This window comes from Argentina anserina, chromosome 6, assembly GCF_933775445.1.
Source record: "Argentina anserina chromosome 6, drPotAnse1.1, whole genome shotgun sequence".
In the NCBI taxonomy this organism is placed as follows: Eukaryota; Viridiplantae; Streptophyta; class Magnoliopsida; order Rosales; family Rosaceae; genus Argentina; species Argentina anserina.
Window position 1 is genome coordinate 27591982 of NC_065877.1, and position 23219 is coordinate 27615200.

General features: G+C 38.4%; 2 protein-coding genes across 4 annotated transcripts; both read right to left on the minus strand.

Moving 5' to 3' along the window:
- Nucleotides 1-2533: 2533 nt before the first annotated feature.
- On the minus strand, nucleotides 2534-4184 carry LOC126800538 (GDSL esterase/lipase 1-like). Its single transcript, XM_050527916.1, is given in 6 exon segments — nucleotides 2534-2769; nucleotides 2911-3160; nucleotides 3276-3506; nucleotides 3686-3807; nucleotides 3925-3998; nucleotides 4000-4184. Coding segments are annotated over 6 exon segments (1098 nt in total).
- Nucleotides 4185-6008: 1824 nt separating this feature from the next.
- On the minus strand, nucleotides 6009-22030 carry LOC126800533 (GDSL esterase/lipase 2-like). 3 transcript variants are annotated; one of them, XM_050527911.1, is made up of 6 exons: nucleotides 21740-22030; nucleotides 21501-21622; nucleotides 21132-21362; nucleotides 20790-21051; nucleotides 20538-20612; nucleotides 6009-6098 (listed from the first exon to the last, which is right to left on the minus strand). In XM_050527911.1, exons 1-6 carry the CDS (start codon nucleotides 21999-22001, stop codon nucleotides 6073-6075), a joined length of 978 nt encoding a protein of 325 aa, XP_050383868.1. In that variant the 5' UTR covers nucleotides 22002-22030; the 3' UTR covers nucleotides 6009-6072. The 3 variants fall into 3 exon arrangements, with proteins under 3 accessions (XP_050383868.1, XP_050383867.1, XP_050383866.1); XM_050527910.1 differs by lacking the exon at nucleotides 6009-6098 and having other exon boundaries at nucleotides 20114-20612; nucleotides 20790-21048; XM_050527909.1 differs by lacking the exon at nucleotides 6009-6098 and having other exon boundaries at nucleotides 20114-20612.
- Between the last annotated feature and the right edge of the window lie 1189 nt (nucleotides 22031-23219).

Consider the following 23219-nt stretch of genomic DNA (forward strand, 5'->3'; position numbering starts at 1 on the left):
TATATCTGTTTGTCATGTAATTCTATCTATTGGGTTCAAATTTTAGATAGTTGGGTTTTCAAACTTAATTGTTTCTGTTTCTGTTTCTGTTGCGTTTTTGACTAGGGTATATGGGAAAAGTATGAAAGGGGATGAATTATTGACATTTGAGCCATGAGATTGATTCACAAATCATAATGCAATTAATGGAATATTTGTGGTTCGAATGCAATTGATTAGAATACTGTCAGAAAGATATGAAAATCCAACAGTTTTAGATTATGAGATGTTTTTTTATATTATTGGTACATTTTGGCATGCTTGATGTGAGTAGGCATCAGGTTTCAGATTAATGTTGCATAAGGAAGCTTTGAGCTCTTACATTTGTTTCTCTGGTCATAATGTCTTACAGGTTGCATGGATATCTCTGCCCATAGTTAAAAGGGAGAGACATTGCAGCTTTGGATGCATTATGTTGTGATCGTATTTGTTCTTTGTTAGTTTCTGTATTAATCAAGGCTTAAAAGAAGAGTACAATAGAATGTTGATCCATTTATCAAGAAGCCTTCCGTGATATTTGGGTAATCTCACACACTATATCAAGTAGGTATGATCTAGATTACAGTTCCTATCATTTAAATTACAATTCCATTCATTCATTCTCAAATTCACTTGGGTTTTTCCTATTTCTTTGTTTGAATTTTGGTTCTTTTGTTTCCATTTGATGTCTCAAACGAAGGAAACTGTTAGGCACACGATCTCAAACAAAGACTACGTGGGACTCATCCGAGTAATCGGGTAATTCTCAGACTTTAAACTTTATTATTTGAGTTGTTGCTTTCCATTGAAGTTCATTGGGTTATACTGAAAACATAAATATCTTAGATGTTTCATTCCTGTATAACATGTAGCTTGATAAGGTGGTTCCATATGTAATCCTATTCTCATGTAATCTTAGATTTTAATAATGGATTTTGGGAAGATTGCATGTGTTTTTTTTTTTGGTTAATTAGATACAAAGCAATGGATTTGTTGGTTATGATAATTGGGTTATAAAGTAAGAAATTAGATTTTCATTCTAATTGAGATTTTATTGACTTTGATAAGTTCGTGAAAGTGTTTTTATGATTTTGTTCTTGCAATCAATTGCATTCTTTCTATGATTTTGTTTTAATTTTTTGATTCGTCATTCTGAAATTTGAAATAGGCACGCTGTTTTATGTGATTTCTAATTCTGCCATGGGCTGATGCTATGAATAAATAAATTGGATGTGGCTTCATTTCAGGTTTTTCAGTAAAATCTATGGAGTACATATGAATGGTTTCCTTAATGGGGATTGATAATGTTTCTTTCAATTATTTCAGATTTAGTTCAATTGAATTGAGATAGAGAATTAGAGATGAACCAATGAATGACTATATTAGATAAATGAACCTCAACTACAGTGTTTGTTGTTGATGTTATTTGCCAGCTCTCGATCTATGCTTAATGCTCTCATAATTCAGTTAGTTTGATAGATGTGAATATGTGGTTCCTCCATGGATGCTGTTGTAAGGATTTTGAGGTACTTGAAGTCAGCTCCGGGAATAAGAGTAATGTTCTCTAATCATAATAATATCCTTGAAGTTTGTGGATTCACAGATGCAGACTAGGCTGGAAATATAACAGATCGGATATCTACATCAGGGTACTTTACCTTTATTGGGGGTAATCTTGTTACATGGAAGAGTAAGAAACAAAAAGTGGTAGCTCGATCTAGTGCTGAAGCAGAATACAGAGATATGGCTCAGGGAGTGTGCGAATTATTATGGCTCAAGATTTGGGTATTAAGCCTAAGTGTGCCATGCAGCTGTACTGTGACAACAAGGCATCTATTGATATTTCACATAATCCTGTGCGACATGATCGTACAAAATATGTAGAAGTTGATCGTCACTTTATAAATGAGAAGCTAGACGCAAAAATCATCAGTTTTCCTTTTGTTCCTACAGAAGAGCAACTTGCCGATATGCTCGCAAAATGAGTGTCTAAGAAGGTATTTTATGATTCACTTAGCAAGTTGGGTATGGTTGATGTGTATGCGCAAACATGAGGGAGAGTGTAAGCGTAAATGGCTCCGTGAATCACGGGCGTGATTCACGGGGGGAATTAAGGGAAATTATTGTATACTTGATTATATATAGGTTATTAGTTTGTATAGATCTATCAAGAGTGAAATATACTTTCTATTGCTCTACTTATCAATCGAGACATTACAGGACTATGAATATGAAGTTTCGCAAGTATTACTCACCTCTAACTCTTTGCTCCAAGGAAAAGCCTTCAACTTTCCTCACTCTCCACCAAACCTCTAGAGCTCTCCTCACCCCTTGTATGCATTTCTCTTTGTGATATCCATTGTATCTTTAATTATTAAATTAAAATAACACATAAAATACACAAATTTCGCGGTGAAGTACGGGCATATACCTAGTAATTATATACAGAGGGAGAGTTTAAACTGCTAATACAACATATCCACATAAACAAGCTAAGATAGGATATTAGTTGATTTCAATTTTCGAATAGTGCTTTGAGATTGTAAGGAGCAGTGGAATTGGGAGATCCACTCCAGAATAGCGTAGCAAATTGCTGATTGACCCTTTCTGTGGGATGACCAGAGTCGAAGAAGACATGGTCACTTACATTCAGGCATAAATCATACTCTTTGGTACCTCTTTGTCCTCCGCAGCTGAAAGTTCCTCTATACGGACCACTTCCACAACATGCCACCTTCCCCTCCAGAAAACCTTAATTTACCATAAATAAATAAAAAAAATCGTTCATTCAAGTCAGTCCACCATAAGATAGTAGAGGTAAACCCCAATAGTTGTCAAAGGTAATAAGCAAAAATTTAGTTAATTAGAATTCCAAGAAGATGAAAAATGTACCATATTTAGAAGGGTTATTAATCCTATCACTCAGAAACTCATTATAGTTGGATAGCGAGTATCTGAATCCACTGAGCTCAGTCTCCAGCTTGTGAAGGAGTTTGGGAAGTTCTGCATTGTGTAGTTCTAGATATGGTGTAATCGCATCAAAGCATCCACCTTTATTCCCTAATGGTCTTGAGAATGGTATACAACCAAGAGGATCAAGGCTAAGAAACCCAAATTTTCTTCCTCCCTCGTTGTATATTTCCTGGTACATTTAACTAATCTCTCTATTATTATTATCAATTGCATTTTGAAAGTACCATATATAATCAGTGTATATAATCTGTGTATTTTACTATTTTGGAGTAGTAAAATCTTACTTTGATCGCTGCAGTTATGTTGCCTAGAACCATTCCTACAAATTCCCTGTGAGAGTGGGTTCGAAGGCTGCCGGAGTTTGTCCCGAATATGTACGAGTAATCGTTGCCTCCGGCACTAAACAAGTAAACAGCTCTTGCTATCAGAGTCTTGGCTTCTTCATCCCCTAAATTTGTCCTCATTGACTGACGAACTCGCTCAAAATTTGAAAGTTGAGAATTAAGGTCTATAACCTGAAACAAAGTTCAGAAACCAGATAAACATTCTGTTAAAAAGCTTTGTCAACCATAGACAAATCTTATCAGAGTTCTATATCCTAACGATTTATAATTAACGGCTTACGGTCATTTACATGTGTATAGAACTAGTTCCTATTGTACATAAATAGGTGCAAAATCACAACGACACATACCAAACCGCGGAAAGTTTCCACCAGAGCACCAGCTCCTGCAGAAGCAAAATTTACGCCGTATCTAAATTGCTGGTTGCCGGGTTGAAGATACGGTGGAATAATAGGAAGTTTTGCGTACTGAGCTGTAACAGTAAATTAAATACAATTAGAGCAAAGGTGAAGCTATTTAACACTACAGTTGTACGTATTCCTGCACTCCTATAATGAAACTGTACGTATAACGTATTATATGTATGTACCTATAAAATCTGAAATTAGGCGACCATCCGAAAATCTTCCCGTTGGGTTTTTATAAAATGTTTCACCATATGGCCGAATTTGCCCGATAACTAGTGTTAATGTAGTTATTGTTTCCAGCATCAAATATTGAATCCCCAAAAATGAAAAGGGATGCATGTTCCTTGGACGACAACCGACGCTGGCTTTGGCTTAGGGTTGTAACGATGAGAAGGCTTGTACAGAAACCAAAGATAAAGATATGTATGCTGGTGTTTTCCATCTTAACCATCTTAGATGCAATGATCGTCACCAATTGCGGTTAAAGTTGCTACTTATAAGAGTATGCACTTGGGGGGCAGGTGCAACCGTGCCAGAAACAGATCAGAAATCAAGCATATGAGATATTGGAAATTAGTCAGGCAACAATTAACAGGTTGGTAATTGCCTTTTTTGATGCAATGATATGCCTTTAACCAATTTTGTTTTCAGTTTCAATTGTAAGGGCATACAATTTGTTGTTATGTGTAACAGATACGTACAGATCAAGCAGATGAGCCTTTGAAAAGTGTACCAACCATTATCAATCGAAACCGTTTGGACGGCATATTTTCATTAAGAACAAAATACTTATCACTTCTTAAACTTTATCTCTAAAAACAGTTTTGTTCTCTACTTTATCTCTATTTTCATTAAGTCCCTAATTTCTCATTTCTCAAGTCTCAACATTGTAGTCAATTTCATCATAATATGGTCAATATTAATAAAATGACTAAAAGGCCACACTTAAAATTTTCTTTTGTTTTTTTTTCTCCTTTTTGTTTCTCTATGTTATTCTAGTTCTAGAAGTAGTCATAGAAGAACATGTATCTACAAGTATCCCACTAGATCCACCACGCTTTCGCCACTCTAAATGAAACTCAATTCTTGATATCATTTAGCTTTCCAAAAACATCCGCACATCTACGACATTAAAGATGAACGGAGAATCAAGAGATATTGGGAGAGGGAGAGGTGAGAAAATGTAAAATAAAACCTAGGAAGGAAGACTGTAATATCCCGAAAATTTATAATTATTTTCTAAATATTATACAGAGATATTTAAATTGGTGGTGATCCGATTATATAGTATGAGGGAGAAAACAGAAGTGGTCGAGCGATTTATACTCAGAAACGTTACCGTGAGTGGTCAAGAGTTGACTTTTTATCAGTTAGAAATCTCAGAAAACTTTATTCATGAAAGACGTAGAGTTTGACAATACGAATTCGTAGACACGCGGCACGCCTAAATCAGAGTACGTATGAAGAAGTTATGAATCAAAATGTATTTGGATATTTTTGGAAAATAGTATAAATATGGGAATTAAAGAGAAAAATGGGGAGAAAATCAGAAATTCAGATCGGTACTGTTCTCGGGTACTGTTCACCCTGAAAATCCAGAATTTTCCTTCCGAGCGGCAGACTTTGGGCCGCCGGATCTCCGCCGTCCGGGCACCATAGACCGGCGCACCAGTCTGGTTTGAAAAGTTAATGCGTCCCCTATCGATTGATGGCACCGCCACCCGCCATCTCGCCGCCGTTTGGGAGTGGTGAAGCCCAGAAGTTCCCCCGAAAGTGCCCAGTTTCGCCGAATTTCACCTCGTCGGATCTCCCTCCTCCGGCCACCAATCGGTGAGATTTTTGTCCCATTTTAAAGGTATGCTTACATACTACAAACCCTCCAAAATATTTAACCGAAATCGTTTTGTGCTAGGAGAATCGAAGAAAAGAAATTATAGGGTTTAAATTGGGACTTTTTGGTTTTTTGTTAAATTGAAGTGTTTAGGCTCGGATTTGGACTTTGTAGTGAACTAGAAAGTTGTTAGGAATGTCATTTAGATTGTGATGGAAAAATTTGGTAGTCATTGGTTGTCACAACCCCAAAATTTCAAAACAATAAAACTCGAAATCGAAGCCATAAAAACTCTAAAATAATCTCAAATATATTGAAATCATCTTATAGTAACAGCGTATCGAAACTGAGTTCATAGTACGACTCAGTCAACTTGATTAATACATATCCAGTTATAATTCAAGTATTATAGTATATGGAAATGTAAGATCCTCTCAAATCCTCATCACAAATAGAATAAATATTTTCGACAATCTTCAGAGAAAACCCTCTAATTTTGCTAATCCACACCTGCAGAACTATCCCCTACACCATCGAATAGGTGCACCGGGATTATAAACACAAACCCGATAAGCTTTGCACCTTGTATGAGTAAACCAATAGTATAACACACATCTTATACAAAAGAAAATACTGAAGACATTTAAAGATAAATGTAATCGTAAAACACTGGACGGCCCATCTGGTTGTCCAATAACATTTGAAAATATAGGTACTAATGAAACATTGGACAACCCATCTGTTTACCCAATTACATTTAAAATACAAGTACACATGAGACCCAGACTCATTTGTTACCCCTCATCAATACGCCGACAGATAATCGGCAACCCATCTGTTACCCAATATCACACAAAAATATAGGTACTCATGAGACCCAGACAACCCATCTGTTACCCTCATGCAGTACACCGACAAGCACTGGGCAACCCATCTGGTTACCTAAAATCATGTAAAACATGGGCACTCATGAGACCCAAATATCCATCTGTTACTCCTCATGCAGTACACCGATCGACACTTTGCAGCCCATCTGTTACCTAATATCACTCAAAAATATGGGTACTCATGAGACCCACGAGACCCATCTATTACCCCTCATGCAGTACACTGTACACCGGCAGACAGACTAGATCTCTAACTGAATCGTAACAGACACCCGGCCAAGGCTTGGTTCCGATTACTACCAACACGTCCGAAGACAGAAAACGTTTTAACAAGACTCAATGTTAAAACCACGTACAATAACAATCCACACATGTTATTGTATTACAACCAAGCGACTCTTACACAACAATATGAATATAGTCACAACATTATAATCTCACATTTGAAATAAAACCGAAACAGTATATAATATAGCAACCCATATATATGCATTGTATTTACCATTTTCGTACACATACACAGCTCACAATATTATATAAATGTCACATGTCACTCTTTTTAAATAATTCAAAAATATAAGTCACCGCCAAGGGTAGACTTGTCATAGTGAGATTTACTCACATTCACCATAGTCCATAATCACTAAAACCTTTTTAAAATCATTTATTAAAATAGCGTTTCACTTACCCATTAACCGTAGACGATCAAGTTCACGTAATTTAAACCAAAACATATTTTTAAAATAATTTTTATAAACAAGTGATGCAACGACTATGGTAACAACTCAAACTAAATTCAATAATTATAACACTACTTCAATCATGATGATCATTGTGATGTTTAGTCACCTTAGCTCTCGCTGCGGTTGACGCGTATTTACGATTTCTTAAAAAGAGTGAAATGTGACATATATATAATATATTGGGTTGTGTATGTGTACAAAAATGGTAAATACGATACATATATATGGATTGCTATATTATATAATGCTACGATTTTTATTTCCAAATGAGATTATATTGTGGTGACTATATTTATATTGTTGTGCAAGAGTCGCTTAGTTGTAGTACAATAAACATCTGTTAATTGTTATATTGTACGTGTTTTAACATTGAGTCTTGTTGTCACAAACCGAAATTTTGAGTAATAAAACTCGAAATCGAAGCCATGAAAACTCTAAAACAATCTTAAATATATTAAAATCATCTTATAGTCACAGTGTATCAAAACTGAATTCATAGTACAACTCAGTCAATTTGATTATTACAAAACCAGTTTATAATTCAAGTATTATAACAAATAGAAATGTAAAATCCTGTCAATTCACACTACAAATAGAATAAATAAGCTTCGACAATCTTCAGAGAAAGCCATCTATTTAGGTGCACCGGGATTGTAAACACAAACCTGTTAAGTTTTGCAGCTCGTATAAGTAAACCAGTAGTATAACACACATCACATACTAAAAAAATATTGATGGCATTTAAAAATAAATGTACTCGTAAAAATATTAGACGACCAATCTGGTTGTCCAATAGCATCTGAAAATATAGGTATAATGACACATTGGGCAACCCAGTTGTTTACCCAATTTACATTTAAAATATGGGAACTCATGAGACCAAAGTACTCATTAGTTACCCCTCATGCAGTACGCCGACAGATAATGGGCAACCCATATGTTACCCAATATCACACAAAAATATGGGTACTCATAAGACTCAGGCAACCCATCTGTTACCCCTCATGCTGTACACCGGCAGAGAGACTAGAGCTCTGATCGTAACTGACACCCGGCCAAGGTTTAGTTCTGATTACTGCCAACACGTCCAAAGACAGAAAAAACGTTTTAACAAGACTTCACGTTAAAACCACGTACAATATACAATCAACACATGTTTATGATACAGGATCCAAGCGACTCTTCAATCATATAAATATAGTTGCTACAATACAAAACTCAATTGGAAATAAAAACGTAACATATATATAATATAGCAACTCATATATATGTATCGTATTTACCATTTTTATACACATACACAACCCACTATATTATATACATGTCATAGTTCAATCATTTTAAGAAATCGTCAATATGAGTCACCACCAGGGGTAGACTTGTCATAGTGAGATTTCCACACCTTATTATCTTAGTGTAATTTCCACGACACCGAGAGGAATTCCCTCACTCGTTTTTTCGTTCACCTAATTGTATAATAAAGTGGCTAGAAACGATACGTAAAACCTCAGATGCTGAATTAGTACAACTGATTACTGTTCAACAATTTAAGGTTTTTACGTAATTACTGTTTACGCGCCGCCGCACGTGGCGGCGCGTGGGGTTCAGGCACCACCCTCCGGCAGCCCCGCGTGACCTCACACGCAGTCCCAAAAACTTGCAACTCCGTTTCCTATGCCGTCCTAGCAGGATAACCTAGCCCCTACCGCCCTCACCTCTTCCCACGTGCCACCACAGACAGCGATACGCGCCACTCCACCACCTCCGCCCAAAACTCATCAAAATAACAAACATCCAACATGAAAGATGAAAAGCATGAGGAGGAGATCACAATCGTACCTTCGTTACAACACAGATCGCCGGAAAATGGCCGGAAAGTCGCCGGAAAGCTTCAGTACTTCCAAGCTCACCTCTGACGTTAAAACCTCCGATTTAAGCTCCAATTTTGTACTAAACCCAGCCAAGAGGTCGAATGCAAGAATCTATGGCCCAAAACTCACTCGCGGCGATGGGATTTTGCGGTGGTGAAGTTTGGGAAGGAGGTCGGAGTCGGGGTCGGGGACGGGGAGAGAGAGAGAGAGAGAGAGAGAGAGAGAGAGGCTGTTTTCAAACTAGGAAACTAGGGTTTCCAAAAAATATTATTTTATACATTTTTCATATTCGGAAACCAACTTCCGTCGACAATAAATTTCACATACGGTGTCTGATTAAGATGCGTGACATGTCCACAAACTCGTTTCGACGAGCTCTACAACTTCCGTGAAGGAAGTTTTTGAAGACGAGTAACGAAATAAAGTCGACTCTCGAGTCACATAAAACGAAACGTTTTTCAATTTAAAACGTTTTCTGGTCTTCAGACGTTGTTGGAAGTAATCGGAACCAAGCCTTGGCCCGGTGTCAATTACGATCAGTTAGAGCTCTAGCTTATCTGCTAGTGTACTGCATGAAGGTTAACAGATGGGTTGTCTGGGTCTCATGAATACCCATATTTTGAGTGATATTAGGTAACAGATGGGTTACCCGGTGTCTTTCGGTGTACTGCATGAGGGGTAACCGATGAGTGCCTGGGTCTCATGAGTACCCATGTTTTAAATGATTTGGGTAACCAGATGGGTTGCCCAGTGTCTCATGATTTCACATATTTTTAAATGATATTAGGTAACAGATGGGTTGCCCAGTGTCACATGACGTTTGTCTTTAAATGTTATTTGTCATATTTCATTTATATGCGATGTATGTTATACTGTTGGTTTACTCATACGGGCTGAAAAGCTTACCGGGTTTGTGTTTACAATCTCGGTGCACCAATTCGATGGTGTAGGGGATAGTTCTGCAGGTGGGGATTAGCAGATTCAAAGGGATTACTCTGCATATTTCTTTCTTCTGTTTGTGGTGAGTATAGAGTGAATTTTACAATTCCATTTGTTATAATATTGAAATATAAACTGGTTATGTATTATTCAAGTCGACTGAGTCGTGCTATGGACTCAGTGTCGATACACTGTTATTATAAGATTATTTCAATATATTTGAGATTGTTTTAGAGTTTTCATGACTTCTAATTCAAATTTTTATCATTTGAATTTCGGGGCTGTGACAAAGACAAAGTGGTAGCTATGTGTTTCTTAAGACTCGTTGCTCGTTTGTGAGTGTGTGAGAGATATGGAAGAAGAGAAAAAAGAAAAGAAAAAAGAATAAAATTTGATTTTAAATGAGGGTGTTTTAGTTATTTTAATGTACTTACATTTGTCACTTCAGGAAAATGGTTCTTATTGTTGAAAATTGAGAGATTAGTAACTAACCAGTTTAATTTGAAAGGTGGAAGACAAAAATATTTTTAAGGATAAATTTTAAAGAGTAACAAATATTTTTGTCATTTCAATAATTACATTGTGTTCCGGGAGAATTACTATTCTACCCTTGTGTGTGTTTTAGCCTAATAGGTTTCCTGTTAGGAGATAGATTAGCATCTCCGTAATAGATTAGGACTCCGAATCCTACGGGATTGTGGTTTTGTAATGCCTATATATAGGCCCCCATATCATTCAATAATACACAATTATTTCATCCTGCAGCCCCCGCATCGCAGCCACATGCAGCCCTGCTCGCTGCCCCTGCACGCACGCATGCAGCCCTGCACGCTGCCCATGCATCACCCCTACAGCCCCCGCATCGCAGCCGCATGCAGCCCCGCACGCAGCCTCTGCACACACGCTCGCGACACCTGCAGCCCCGCTCGCGACCCTTGGAGCCTCGCTCGCGACCCCTGTAGCCCCGCTCGCGACACCTGTAGCCTCGCTCGCGACATCTGCAGCCGGGCACAATAGCCATTTGAGCTTCATCCTATATTTTCTTTTCCTTTTCCTTTTTCCTATTTCATTATTTAAATGTTCATTGGCACGTTTTTATTTCTAACGATATTTCACGTGCTCGTAAAGGAAAAATCATTGCTCGTCGTACTATGGTGATGACATTCATGCCGCGATGGACGATACTTTTGCCATCTACATATGATTTCGATCGTATCCTCCCAAGATTTTTATGTCATCGGACGAAGATTAAAAAAGGAATTCAACAAGCAACTTCATGCATGACGATCGATTTGCAGAGCAATTTACTTATATGCGGTCTATTTGGCAGACCAACAAGTATGTTTTTCTTAAAGTTGCTGCTTTTGAAGATATATATATATATATATATATATATATATAAATTATCGGGCGCTATTAGCCTTATTTTCATGTCTTCTTTTCCGGCCTTTCTTATAACGCCGATGAGACCAAAGAGGGATATGATTCCCCTCTTGGTCGACGTTTTTCGTGTGACGGTTCTGGGGGAGTCACGTTATTATTTAAAAAGGAAGATATCGATTTCATGTGGTCGCCTGAGTGCACCGCTGTTTTGGGTGCGATCATGAGAATTGCCGATATGCATCGATTATTTTGTAACCATGTACATCACAACCTTCTAATTCCGGTTATATACTTGAATAGTTTCGATTATTTGAAACCTATACAACCCTCGTTTCTTATGGATGCGTCGTCATCGTGACTGTTATTTGAATGTTTGAGTTTTCTTAAACTCATGTCTATAAACGATAATCCCAAGGTCTACGTACTCATTTATTTGAGTTGAAATTCATTACTCTGAAGCAGCACTATTTGCTGACAAAAGATCCCAAAAATAACGAATTCTATGGGACACACTTCAAGTGATTTAATGAACGTCTATGACGTTGTATTATCAGAGTTGACCTTGATGCATACTCCACATCCAAGAAACGCATGCCATTTTGGCACCTGTATCTATTTCTTGAGGGAATTTTGGAGATGGAAAAGTAAATTCTTCCATTCTCAAGTAAGCAAACATTTTTGAGCCTCAGGCTAAGCTCCGCCCGATCCGATATGCAAGATTTTGTTGCTACTGACTTTTGATTAGTCAATCTATTTTGACTATATTTTCTGCTTACTATTTTTCAAGTATGACGTTGGCATTGCCATGTTTCTTGCTCGACTTTAGCTTAAGTCGTCTATTGGAATTGGAAGCTTGTTTGTGTTGTATTAAATATTGGCATATTCTATAAAATTTCTCGTATTTCTTGTTTACAAGATTGACTCGTGAGAATTTTATTTGCATTGGCTTAGCATGCATTGTCAACGTTTGCAACTCACGTGGTTTTTAAATTGGCCGCTTTTGGGTTACATGGGACCCCAATAGCACTACATTGTGATTTTGGACCTTAAAATTTGGAAAACGGACCTCAGAACGTCACAATTGACGTCGTTTTTCCCGGTTACTGTTCCGGCGTTTCCGGAACGTTTTCCGGCGTATTCGCCGCCTTCCGACCATTTTCCGGCGTACTCTCCGCCTTCCGACCATTTTCCGGCGTTTCCGGCACCGCCATCCGGTTCCGGACGGCGTTTCCTGTCGGACCTGAAGTTACGGCCTCCATACCGGCCAGTTCTGGCCGCCAACGGCCAGTTTTCCGGCAATCGGTGCCGTCGGCTTCCGACAAGTTTTTCCGACGATTTTTTTTTCCGTCGTTTCTCGTCATGTTTTCCGCATATTTCAGCAGTTCTTGCTGCCACGTTTTCTCAGTCCAAATTTCACCCGGTTTTGAGTTATATTGATATGGTTTTCCGGTTAATTTTCCGGTTTTCTCCAAGTCGTTTCATAGCTCAAATGATTTTATTATTATGGGTGACCACCCGCACCAAATGGAAGGTTTTCCACCGTAATTGTTTGGTATTCAACTGCTCTAATACCATGTTTTTCCAACTCTTAAGTTGAAGAATGTAGTTCTATTGCCATGTGATACATTCGATGGGATTGCCATTTGTTTCAATCCCCTCTCTTACAATATCCTACGGCGTATTGTGTAGAGAAGTTCACCGCGTCGTTGACTCTCTTAATCTTCATTTTGAGAATGTCCGTCGTGAAATCGAGTGTCTTGCTAATTGCGTAACCACCCACACTGTCCTACGGCGCATGTAGTTGTTTTACGGATCCCGTGCGGAGATTGTGTTGTATATCTTCGTGCCTTGCTAAGTTTTAAAGGCCATTCATGCCAATGATGGATTTTCATCTTGATATTTGTGTTAAGACTGGAGAGGAATAAATCTGTCTGATTTCATTGACAGTATCTTTTTCAAGCTTCGACAGTAGCTTTGTTAGCTTGCAGACATAGTTTTGCTTGCCTGCAGCAGTAGTTTATGTAACTCAAGATTCTTTGAATCATGGGTTCGGTTTTACTGTCTTCTCGATTTTGACATGATCATTTTTGGTCATTTTGAACAAGATATGATGATTCGAGTTCTTTGAAATTCACATTATCATCTATTTTTCATGTTCACGAAGCGATTGGAGGACCACCTCACCCATGCTCCACACGGTGAGGCCTGCCTATTTTGGCGGCTCCATGGCATTAAGGCCGTCGGTGGCGGCATCCCCTCCTTCAAAGGAGCTTGTGATGCCTCCCGTGTCTTCTAATGCCTCCATGACAATCTTTGATGCCAATCGCTCATTTTGCAAAGCTTGTTCTTTTGCTAGATTTCAAGGAAGTCCTTATTTGCTAAGGCTCCAACCGAGAACATTCCATTCTTACAAAGTATTTAAGGTGACATTAGTGGACCCTATCCAACCGAATACGGATATTTTTCGGTATTTTTATGGTATAGGTTAAGAGCATCGACGCGTTAGTCACACGTCGCTTTGCTTTCCACAAGAAACGCTGCATTCGCTAAAGTTTTTAGCTATGATCATCATACTAAGGGCTCACCACCCTTCCCATCCTCTCAAATCTATTTGATTGGATACCGTTGGAGAGTTCACCTCCACGACTTTGATGATTTCGTTTTGCATATCTTCTGGGATCGTCGTTGAACATAGTATTAATCATGTTCATTCACTGCACGATCTAGCAGAGCTTGGATTTGGTTATGGGTAATAACCTGCCGATTTTTGCATGGAGATATATAATGATGTTGCATGCAGCGACACTTTTTCGTTTTAGACCCACAAGTTGCCAAGCGTTTAGTGCGTACCAGATGGTTACTGGATACGATCCTAACGTTCTTTTCCTTCAACGCCTATTTGGTTAAAGTTGTTTATGTGCCTCTATTGTAGTTATCTCAATGGGTCTACTTGAAACGATTAAGTATTCTGGTTGGTTATAATTTATGAATCACCAACACTTGTCCGCTATTTCCAATCTACAACCGTTGATCTCTATCCTGCGATATTAGCAGACGGTCACTTTGATGAGACATACTTCCCGTCGTTAGGGGGAGATATGGAATGCTCCCATTCCGGTTTTAACGCCAGGAATTGACGTGGTGTGACACTATGTCTCATTAAGATCCCGCACTACTCAAAGTGAGCAAATGTGCAACGCATTATCGACCCCCAGAAAATCAAAGATTCGATGCTCAATGACTTTACCGATATTGCGAAAGTGACGAGATCGCACATAAATGATGTGATGTGCCGGTAAGGTTGGAACTCTCAGAATATGAGAGAATTTCATATGACCTGGTCCTAGCACCGTTGGGACCATCCCTGACAGTGGGAAGGAAGCCGGCGATGGCACCATCGTAGGCTGTGGTGTTGTCGGCGCCCGTGGCATTGCACCACAAAACAAGGGCGGCAAACGCAAAGATGGACTAGTAAGGGTCATAGCTTCGGTCTTGGCTCCTGCCTAGATGAGGGGGAGACCATTATTCTCTAGAATCAAAACTAGAAAGAAGCGAAGTGCGTAGGCACAAGTATTTCGCCCATCATCAAGAGATATTCTCTAAACATGTGTATCAACTAAGTTTCTGTGGGACACTACAGACTCCTTTTATTGATGTTAGAGAAGAATAGAAATCTCACGAATTGATCGTATACAGCGCGCGCGTGTGTTTAATGTATTGATCTCCCATGATTGATGATGTATTCGCTTATGCTCTTATTCGGTTGTAAAGCATCAACGATGAGCAACTTGACCGAAGTGGAAAGAATCAATACAGGCTGAACTAGACTTGTTATGTTGGTCGTTGTTCGTAAGTGTAATGAGAAAGATGAAAGTCATGCAATATATGCAGGACTTATGGCGCAAAGATTGTCTCATTATCCTAGTATTGAGTACGATGAGTTATATTCTCTCGTTATGGACATAATTGCTTTCCGCTACTTGATCAGTAGTAGTGTCCATGAAAACTGATTTGCAGCATATGATAATGGTCATAGAATATCTGTAAAGGGATCTTGACGCAGATATGAGAGTGCCCGAGGGACTTTAAATGCCTCCAGACCACGGAGAGCTTATGTAATCAGATTGCGACGTTCGAGAGAACGTAGTACAATCGGTTGCAAGAACTCATACCCATATGTGTTCCTATGAAGCTAATTCTTGATTCTCTATTCCGTTTAAGTATAGATGATGAAGAGATTCAATGAGATATACATTTATACATGCTAGTGTTGTTGGGACACTATTGCTTTCATTATGACGTGATTAACTATGCGCCTATGCATTGTCATTGGACTTGCATTGCTTCTTTGACATGGGTTTAGTTCTACACTTAGTGAACCAACACAAATCCTATCCACACCAACGCCGCCAGCAGCTCCAGCAACATCAACGTACGCCTTGGTGTAGTAGTCGACACTGGTAGCGTAGAGGATGCATACGGTTCCATCTTGGACCAAAATCAGTCCTTCATTGGTCCATTCCCCCATTCTTTCCGCGAAAGACACATTAAATGTGACAAATCATAATCTGTCCAGTTTCGTAGGTCAACTTCAACGAGACTTACAGAACAGCTCGCTCGATGAAATATGGTGAAGTTGGTACCGTTGGAAAGGCCTATGTGTCTACTTTCCAGCGACATCAACCTTTCGTTCATAGCTATCATATTGAGTGAGCTATGGCCGTTTTATCAAAGTAGGACAGTCCTGTCCGGAAATTTGCAAGTCAGTCAACTTCGACAGAGCATTGTGAACTTCTCTGATCGGATAAGGTTGTGAACCTTATGTCACTGGAAAGCTACGGGTGTCTACTTTTCAGAACATTTTACGGTTCGCTGATACCTATTTTGACGAAGAAGTTATGGCCGTTTAAGTGAGTGAAGGTCATTCTATCCGAGAATCTGATTTTCATTGCAAACTCTTGTTTTGAGTTGTTATGCAATCTTATTTCCTAAGATCTAAGTTTGACTAAGTAAAGCATGTATGATCTAAGGATGTGTGGCTAGATTAATGATTAATCATTAGCCCAAGACTACGTTTGAGAAGCATGTAATGAATGTTGTGTACGTTGTTCTTTGTACTCCATGATTATGGCACTAATCATGGGGAGTTGTTTCGTAGACTTCAGGGGGAGTCTACCTCACATGATGCTATCAAATGTAGATGGTGCGTTGTGCTCTTTTTCCCTTCGATCAAGCTTTTGTTTTTACCCAAGAGGTTTTTATTTTGCTTGACAAGGTTTTTACCGTGGCAACGATGTGTGCACCATGCAACCTAGGCATGCGACACAAGGGGGAGTGTTCCGGAAGAATTACTATTCTACCCTTGTGTGTGTCTTAGCCTAATAGGTTTCCTGTTAGGAGATAGAGTAGCATCTCCGTAATAGATTAGGACTCCGAATCCTACGGGATTGTGGTTTTATAATGCCTATATATAGGCCCCCATATCATTCAATAATACACAATTATTTCATCCTGAAACACATTGTTCATTATTAACTTGTTAGGGCCGGATGTTAAATTTGTCGTGAACTTTCGAATAATTTGATTTTTAATATTTATAACTTATAAGATAAATACGTAAAACATATGAGTGAGTCATCTCATTCTCAAGTCTCAACAAAATAGTAAAACTTTCATATATATATGGCTAGAATCAGAACTGCTTGTATGTGTTTGAAAACTGGCGCCTATATATGGTATTAATAGTGACATGGTTGCTGGGCAATGTGATTCCTATTTGATTTATGTATGACAAGATGTACGTACTTCTGATCTGCTAAATCGATCAATTAGATCAATCAATTCAAAGAGTTCTCTAAGCTTAGCGGTCGATGATGCAGTATGTTAAAATTTGGAACATGAATCAAGACTCAAGAATCTAGATGAAAGGAAGAAGAAAAATGAAACAAAAGGGGGCAATATCGGAAGTTCAGTGAATGTATAGAGGGAGATCTAAATGCTAATTGTGGAGGTCTGAAATGAGTGGTTCTATTATAATTAAAGATGAAAGCATAGGATAATTGCATGTTACTGTAAAATGCTAATTGTGTAGGTTTCAACATGCAGAATTACTCACTTCTAATTTACGTCATGTCACGACTCTGAAATTTCAAGTATAAAACTCGAAAATTGAAGCCATGAAAACTCAAAAATAATTTCAATAAATCGAAATCGTCTCATCGTCACAGCGTATCATTACTAAGTTAGTTCATGGTACAACTCAGTCGAATTGATTATTACAAAACCAATTTAAAATTCAAACATTATTTCAAATAGAAATGTAAAATCCTCACAATCACCACAAAATAAATGAAGAAACTTCAAACTCTTCGGAGTAGTCCGTCAATTCCACTAATCCACACCTGCAGAACTATCCCCTACACCACCGAATAGGTGCACCGAGATTATAAACACAAACCCGGTAAGATTTGCAGCTCGTATGAGTAAAACAACATTATAGCTCATAAATAAATACAAAAGTGAAATCACGAAATCATTTAGTTATAAATGTACTCATGAGTCATTAGACAATCCATCTGGTTGTCCAATAATATCTGAAAGCATAAGTGCTCATGAGAAATCGGGCAACCCATCTGTTTACCCAAATACATTTATAATACGGGTACTCATGAGCGCTTGTAGACCTCTGTTACCCATCATGTTAGTACGTCGCCCGACATTGGGCAACCACTTGCTATCCAATATCCAAAATATGGATACTCATAAGCCGGTAACCCATTTGTTACCTCTCATGCCAGTACCCCGGAAGACAGACTAGAGCTCTAACTATATCGTAACTGTCGCCCAGCCAAGGCTAGGTTCCGACATACCAACACGTCCGAAGACAACAAAACGTTTTAACATAACTCAAGTTAAAACCACGTACAAAACAATCATCACATGATATTGTACAATTCAAAGTGACATGTTCAAATAAATAAATATCAACGCTATAATGACTTATTCGCAAACGGAAATTATGACAGTATATAATATAGCAAACCATATATATGTACTTATTTAACCAATTATACACATACACAATCCACTATATTATATACATATCATAGTTCATTCTTTTTAATTAAGCGTAATTATGAATCTACGCAAGGATATATTCGTCACTGTGAGATTTTACTCACCTTATAATCCTGAGCATAATTTCCACAATTCCGCAAGTGAATCATTTACTTGTTGTGTCGATCACCTATAATAGATAAAAAGTGAATTTAGAAGGGTTACGTAAAACCTTAAATGCCAAAACAGTAATAATGTTTTACTGTTCAGCAATTTCTAGTTTTTACGAAATTACTATTCACGTATCACTATTTAAATATATACTGACTATGTATTACTCTTCATATACGTACTGTTTACGTATTACTTTTCATGGTAAATACTGTCAGTAAATACAAATCACTGATTTATCTTTCGGAAATTACTTTTACAATTACTGTTCGTAAATTACATTTACTGTACGCAATTTACTTTTTACATTTACTGTACGTAAATTAATTTTACATTCACCGTACGTAAAATAATTTTACAAAAATTTACTGTTCACACGCCGCCTCCGGCGATCGCGCGTAACGCTCACGCTCCTCTCAACAGTGACAACGCGTGGCTTGCCCACCGCCGCCCAAAACCTTTCTTTTCTTCCTTCCCTACCCTTCTACGGTGTCAGGCCGCCTCCCTGCACCTCTACAACCGCCCACGCACCGCCACAGACGGCGACATGTGCCACCTCCACCCACTCCGATCAAAACTCCACAAATCATAAACACTCAACATGAAAGATGAAGAACAAGCTGTGGTGATTCCAACCATACCTTCAACATAGCCCAGATCGCCGGGGTTTGGCCGGAAAGTCGTCGAAAAGTTCCTGGAATGTCGAGTTCTTCTCCGACGTTAAAGCTTCCGATTCGAGCTCCGATTTCGATATATACCACCCAATCGTCGATTAGAAGGGATCCAAGGTTCCATACACCGGCGGCGAGGCTTAGATCGGTGGCGAGTTCGTTGCAGAATTTCTGTGTTGTTGACGTGGCTTCTCGGCGGCGAGGGACGTCGCACCTTGCTCGGGGGAGGGAGGAGGAGTCGAGTCGGGCCTAGGGGCTGGCAGTGAGGGCCACGCCGCTCGGAGGTGAGAGATCGGCGGCGAGGTTTCTTATAGGGGGAGAGAGGGTCGAGCCGAGGGGAGAGAAGAGCGAGAGAGAGAAAGAGGGAGGCGGGTGAGAGTGAGAAAGGGTTTCTGAAAATGGAAACCCTAATTCTCAAAATTTCCTTTTTATACCCTCTTCTAAAATCGGAAACTAACTTCCATCGTTAATAACTTTCACGTACGACGTCCGATTAGAACGCGTGACGTGTCCACGAAATCGTATCGACGAGTTCTATAACTTTCGTGAAGGGAGTTTTCATAAATAAGCGACGGAGTAAAAATCGACTCCCGCGTCGCTGAAACGTAACGTTTTTCTAATTGAGATTTCCGACGACGGTTCCGTTTTCGATTTGACAATGTTGCGAAGCGAAACAAATACGATTTATTAATTTTACAAACTTTATTAAGTTCTAAGAATTCAAACAACTTGTTTCCGAAAAATCGGATCATTACACGTCAGAGGCAGAATACTACAATTACGAACCAAAATATCTGTATATATTAACGGGAATGCATATTATATTTCAAAAAAGAACTTTAATTAACTTGTATATATGTGGAGCCACTGGAGCAACGCATACACTTCGTAGATGATTTATCTCAACAATCAGTCAAAATTGACAATTTGGTTAAGATGCTATAACTTTCCTAGTAGCTATACACTATGTGTAGTATTAAAGTATCTTAACGGAGAGTTAAGATCGCCAATATAGAGTCATTATCGATATGATCTAACGATTAACTACATATTGAGATATACTGTATATATATACTTTGTTAGTTCCATTCGAATAGTGCTTTGAGATTGTAAGGGGCAGTGGAATTGGGAGTTCCACTCCAGAAGAGCCTAGCAAATTCCTCATTGACCCTTTCTGTTGTATGGGCAGAGTCAAAGAAAACATATTCACTTGCATTAGAGCATAATTTATACTCTTTGATACCTCTTTCGCCTCCGCAGCTGAAAATTCCTCTATATACACCACTTCCACAGCATGCCACCTTCCCCTCCTCAAAACCTTAAATTTCCAAAAAGGAAGTTCAATGAGTTAACCTCATCAAGAAAAGAACTCCATAAGAGCTCAAGTATGATATATGGTTATTAGTAACATAGATAGAGGGAATATGCACATCAGAAATTAAACACACGGACATATACACTATGTAAATATTTAACCAAGAAAGTGAGAATGTACCATGTTTAGAAGGGTGATTTATTCTATCTCTCAGGAACTCATTATAGTCGGAAAGGGAGTATCTGAATCCCTTGAGCTTAGTCTCCAGCTTCCGAAGGAGTTTGGGAAGCGCTTTATTGTGCAGTTTTACGTACGGTGTAATTTCTTTGAAGCATCCGGTACCATTCTGTCCCTGCACAACTGCTCTTGAAAATGGTAAACAACCAAGAGGATCAAGGCTAAGAAACCCGAAGTTCCTTCCTCCCTTCTTGTATATTTCCTGCTTTGAAATTCACTATAATTATCATTGATTATCCATAATAGAAGAAACCAAATGCTTTATTTTGCAGTAATGAAGCTTACTTCGATCGCTGAAGTAATGTTGCCTAGAACCGTTCCTACAAATTCTCTGTGAGAGTAGGTTTGAAGGATGCTGGAGTTTGTCCCAAATATGTACGAGTAATCGTTGCCTCCAACACTAAACAAGTAAACGGCTCTTGATATCAGAATATTGGCTTCTTCATCCCCTAAGTTCTTCATCAATGACTCACAGACTCGCTCAAAATACGACAGTTGAGAATTAAGGTCTATTACCTGACGTAACGTTCAGACACCAAATAAGTAATTAACAAAATAATTAGTCAAGCATAGTCGACAAGTCTTACCAAATTTTCTCAACTAATAATTTGGTGAACCACATAATTAAATAGTGCAAAATCACATGTCACATACCAAACCTTGGCTAGTTTCAACTAAAGCACCAGCTCCTGCAGATGCAAAGTTTGCACCATATGTAAAATTATGGTTGCCGGGTTGTAGATATGGTGGAATAACAGGTAGTTTTGCGTACTCAGCTGAAACACAAATTTGGGCAATACTCAGTCCCCAGTTGTATTCCTAAACTCATATATATATATATATATATATATATATATATATATATATAGTTTAAATTAAGCTATTGGTGTTACCTATAAAATCTGAAATCAGACGACCATCTGAAAATCTTCCCGTTGGGTACTTAAAATAGGTTTCACCATATGGCCGATAATTTGCTCGCAGACTAGTGTTGATGTAGTTATTGTTTCCGGCATCAAAAATTGAGTCCCCGAAGATGAAAAGGGAGACATGTTCCTCCGACGGCAACCCACTCTCGCTGTGGCTTAGGGTCGTGATGATGAGAAGGCTTGTACAGAAACCAAAGATATAATTATGGAAGCTGATGTTTGCCATTTTAGATGCAGTGATCTTCACCTATTGTTGTTTCAGTTTCTATTTATAAAGGCGCGTATTTGGAGGCAGGTGCAACAGAAATAGATCAAGCATATGAGCTCTTGAATAGTCAAACAACCATTATCAATAAAAACTCCAAACTATATAAAACAATTGGGCCTTATCATTTTTTATATTGCACTCTTCATTAGATTGTTAATTGATGTTTAACTGACCATATATACATCAACTCTCGAAAATTATAGCAAATTGACTTTTCATAAGATATACATGTGAGTAGAATCTAGATTGCTTGTATGAGTTGTATCACTGTGTTTCGAGAATAAACTTTCCCTAGTAGACGCTTGCATTTTCGATCATCGATCGTAATGAACTAACCTATTTCAAAAGCAAAGACTTATGCCTGTAAGCCAAGAGATAACTAGCTAATGGATGCACAAGAAAAGTAAAAGTTTAATGTGATGAGTCCATTATATTCCAAAACAATATATATTCTCCGACGTCTTTGATTAGAATATCGTGTGTGTGTATATATATAAATATATATATATATATATATATGCGCTGGGCCGCTGGACCAAATTGTTATATTCTGAGATGAAAGTCTCACCTAGAAAAGAATATGCAAGAGCAGCTTCCTCTCTTATTGAGAGGTCAAAATTAGCTTAAAGATGTGCCGCGCCGAAGCTTCCTCTCTCGACGGCACACGCGCAAGTATACCCATTCAACAACGAGAAACATGTTGCATAGATTTATATATAGATATGTATAGATCCATTAGCAGATTCTGAATGTGCATGGTTGACAATTTTTTTGATGTTAATCCCTTTACTAACTAGGGTTTATTTGTGGAGTTGCTTATTGTTCTTCCTATGCATGTTGACTTAGTATTTGCATTCGAACTAGGGCCCGCAATTGGACCTAGAAAACAAACCGATCAGACCGATTCCGGCCGGGCTTGAAGTAGAGAAAGACCTAACCAAGGTAAAACTGAACTAAAAAAAAAATTCAAATTGTTTCGGTCTTAGTTTTTTAGGGACCGAAAGACCGAACCGATCCGATAGCTCTCTTAAATTGACGTCGATCTCCATACTCTCATATCTCTGTCAGGGGTGGGTTTCCTAGGTACATCAACTTTGGAAATTGGAAAGTTTGGGGTTGCAACAATTCAAATTGATACAAAAAATAAGCCAAGCCAAATTTACTTCTTCAATTTCA

What these genes read in the sequence shown, in the direction of transcription:
- LOC126800533 (XM_050527909.1), bottom strand. Translation starts at nt 22,001, where the DNA reads ATGGCAAACATCAGCTTCCATAATTATATCTTTGGTTTCTGTACAAGC. An exon ending in TCTGATTTCAGATTTTATAG is followed by an intron (nt 21,623 to 21,739) that starts GTAACACCAATA and finishes TTTGTGTTTCAG; the next exon opens with CTGAGTACGCAAAACTACCT. An exon ending in ACATTACTTCAGCGATCGAA is followed by an intron (nt 21,052 to 21,131) that starts GTAAGCTTCATT and finishes TGAATTTCAAAG; the next exon opens with CAGGAAATATACAAGAAGGG.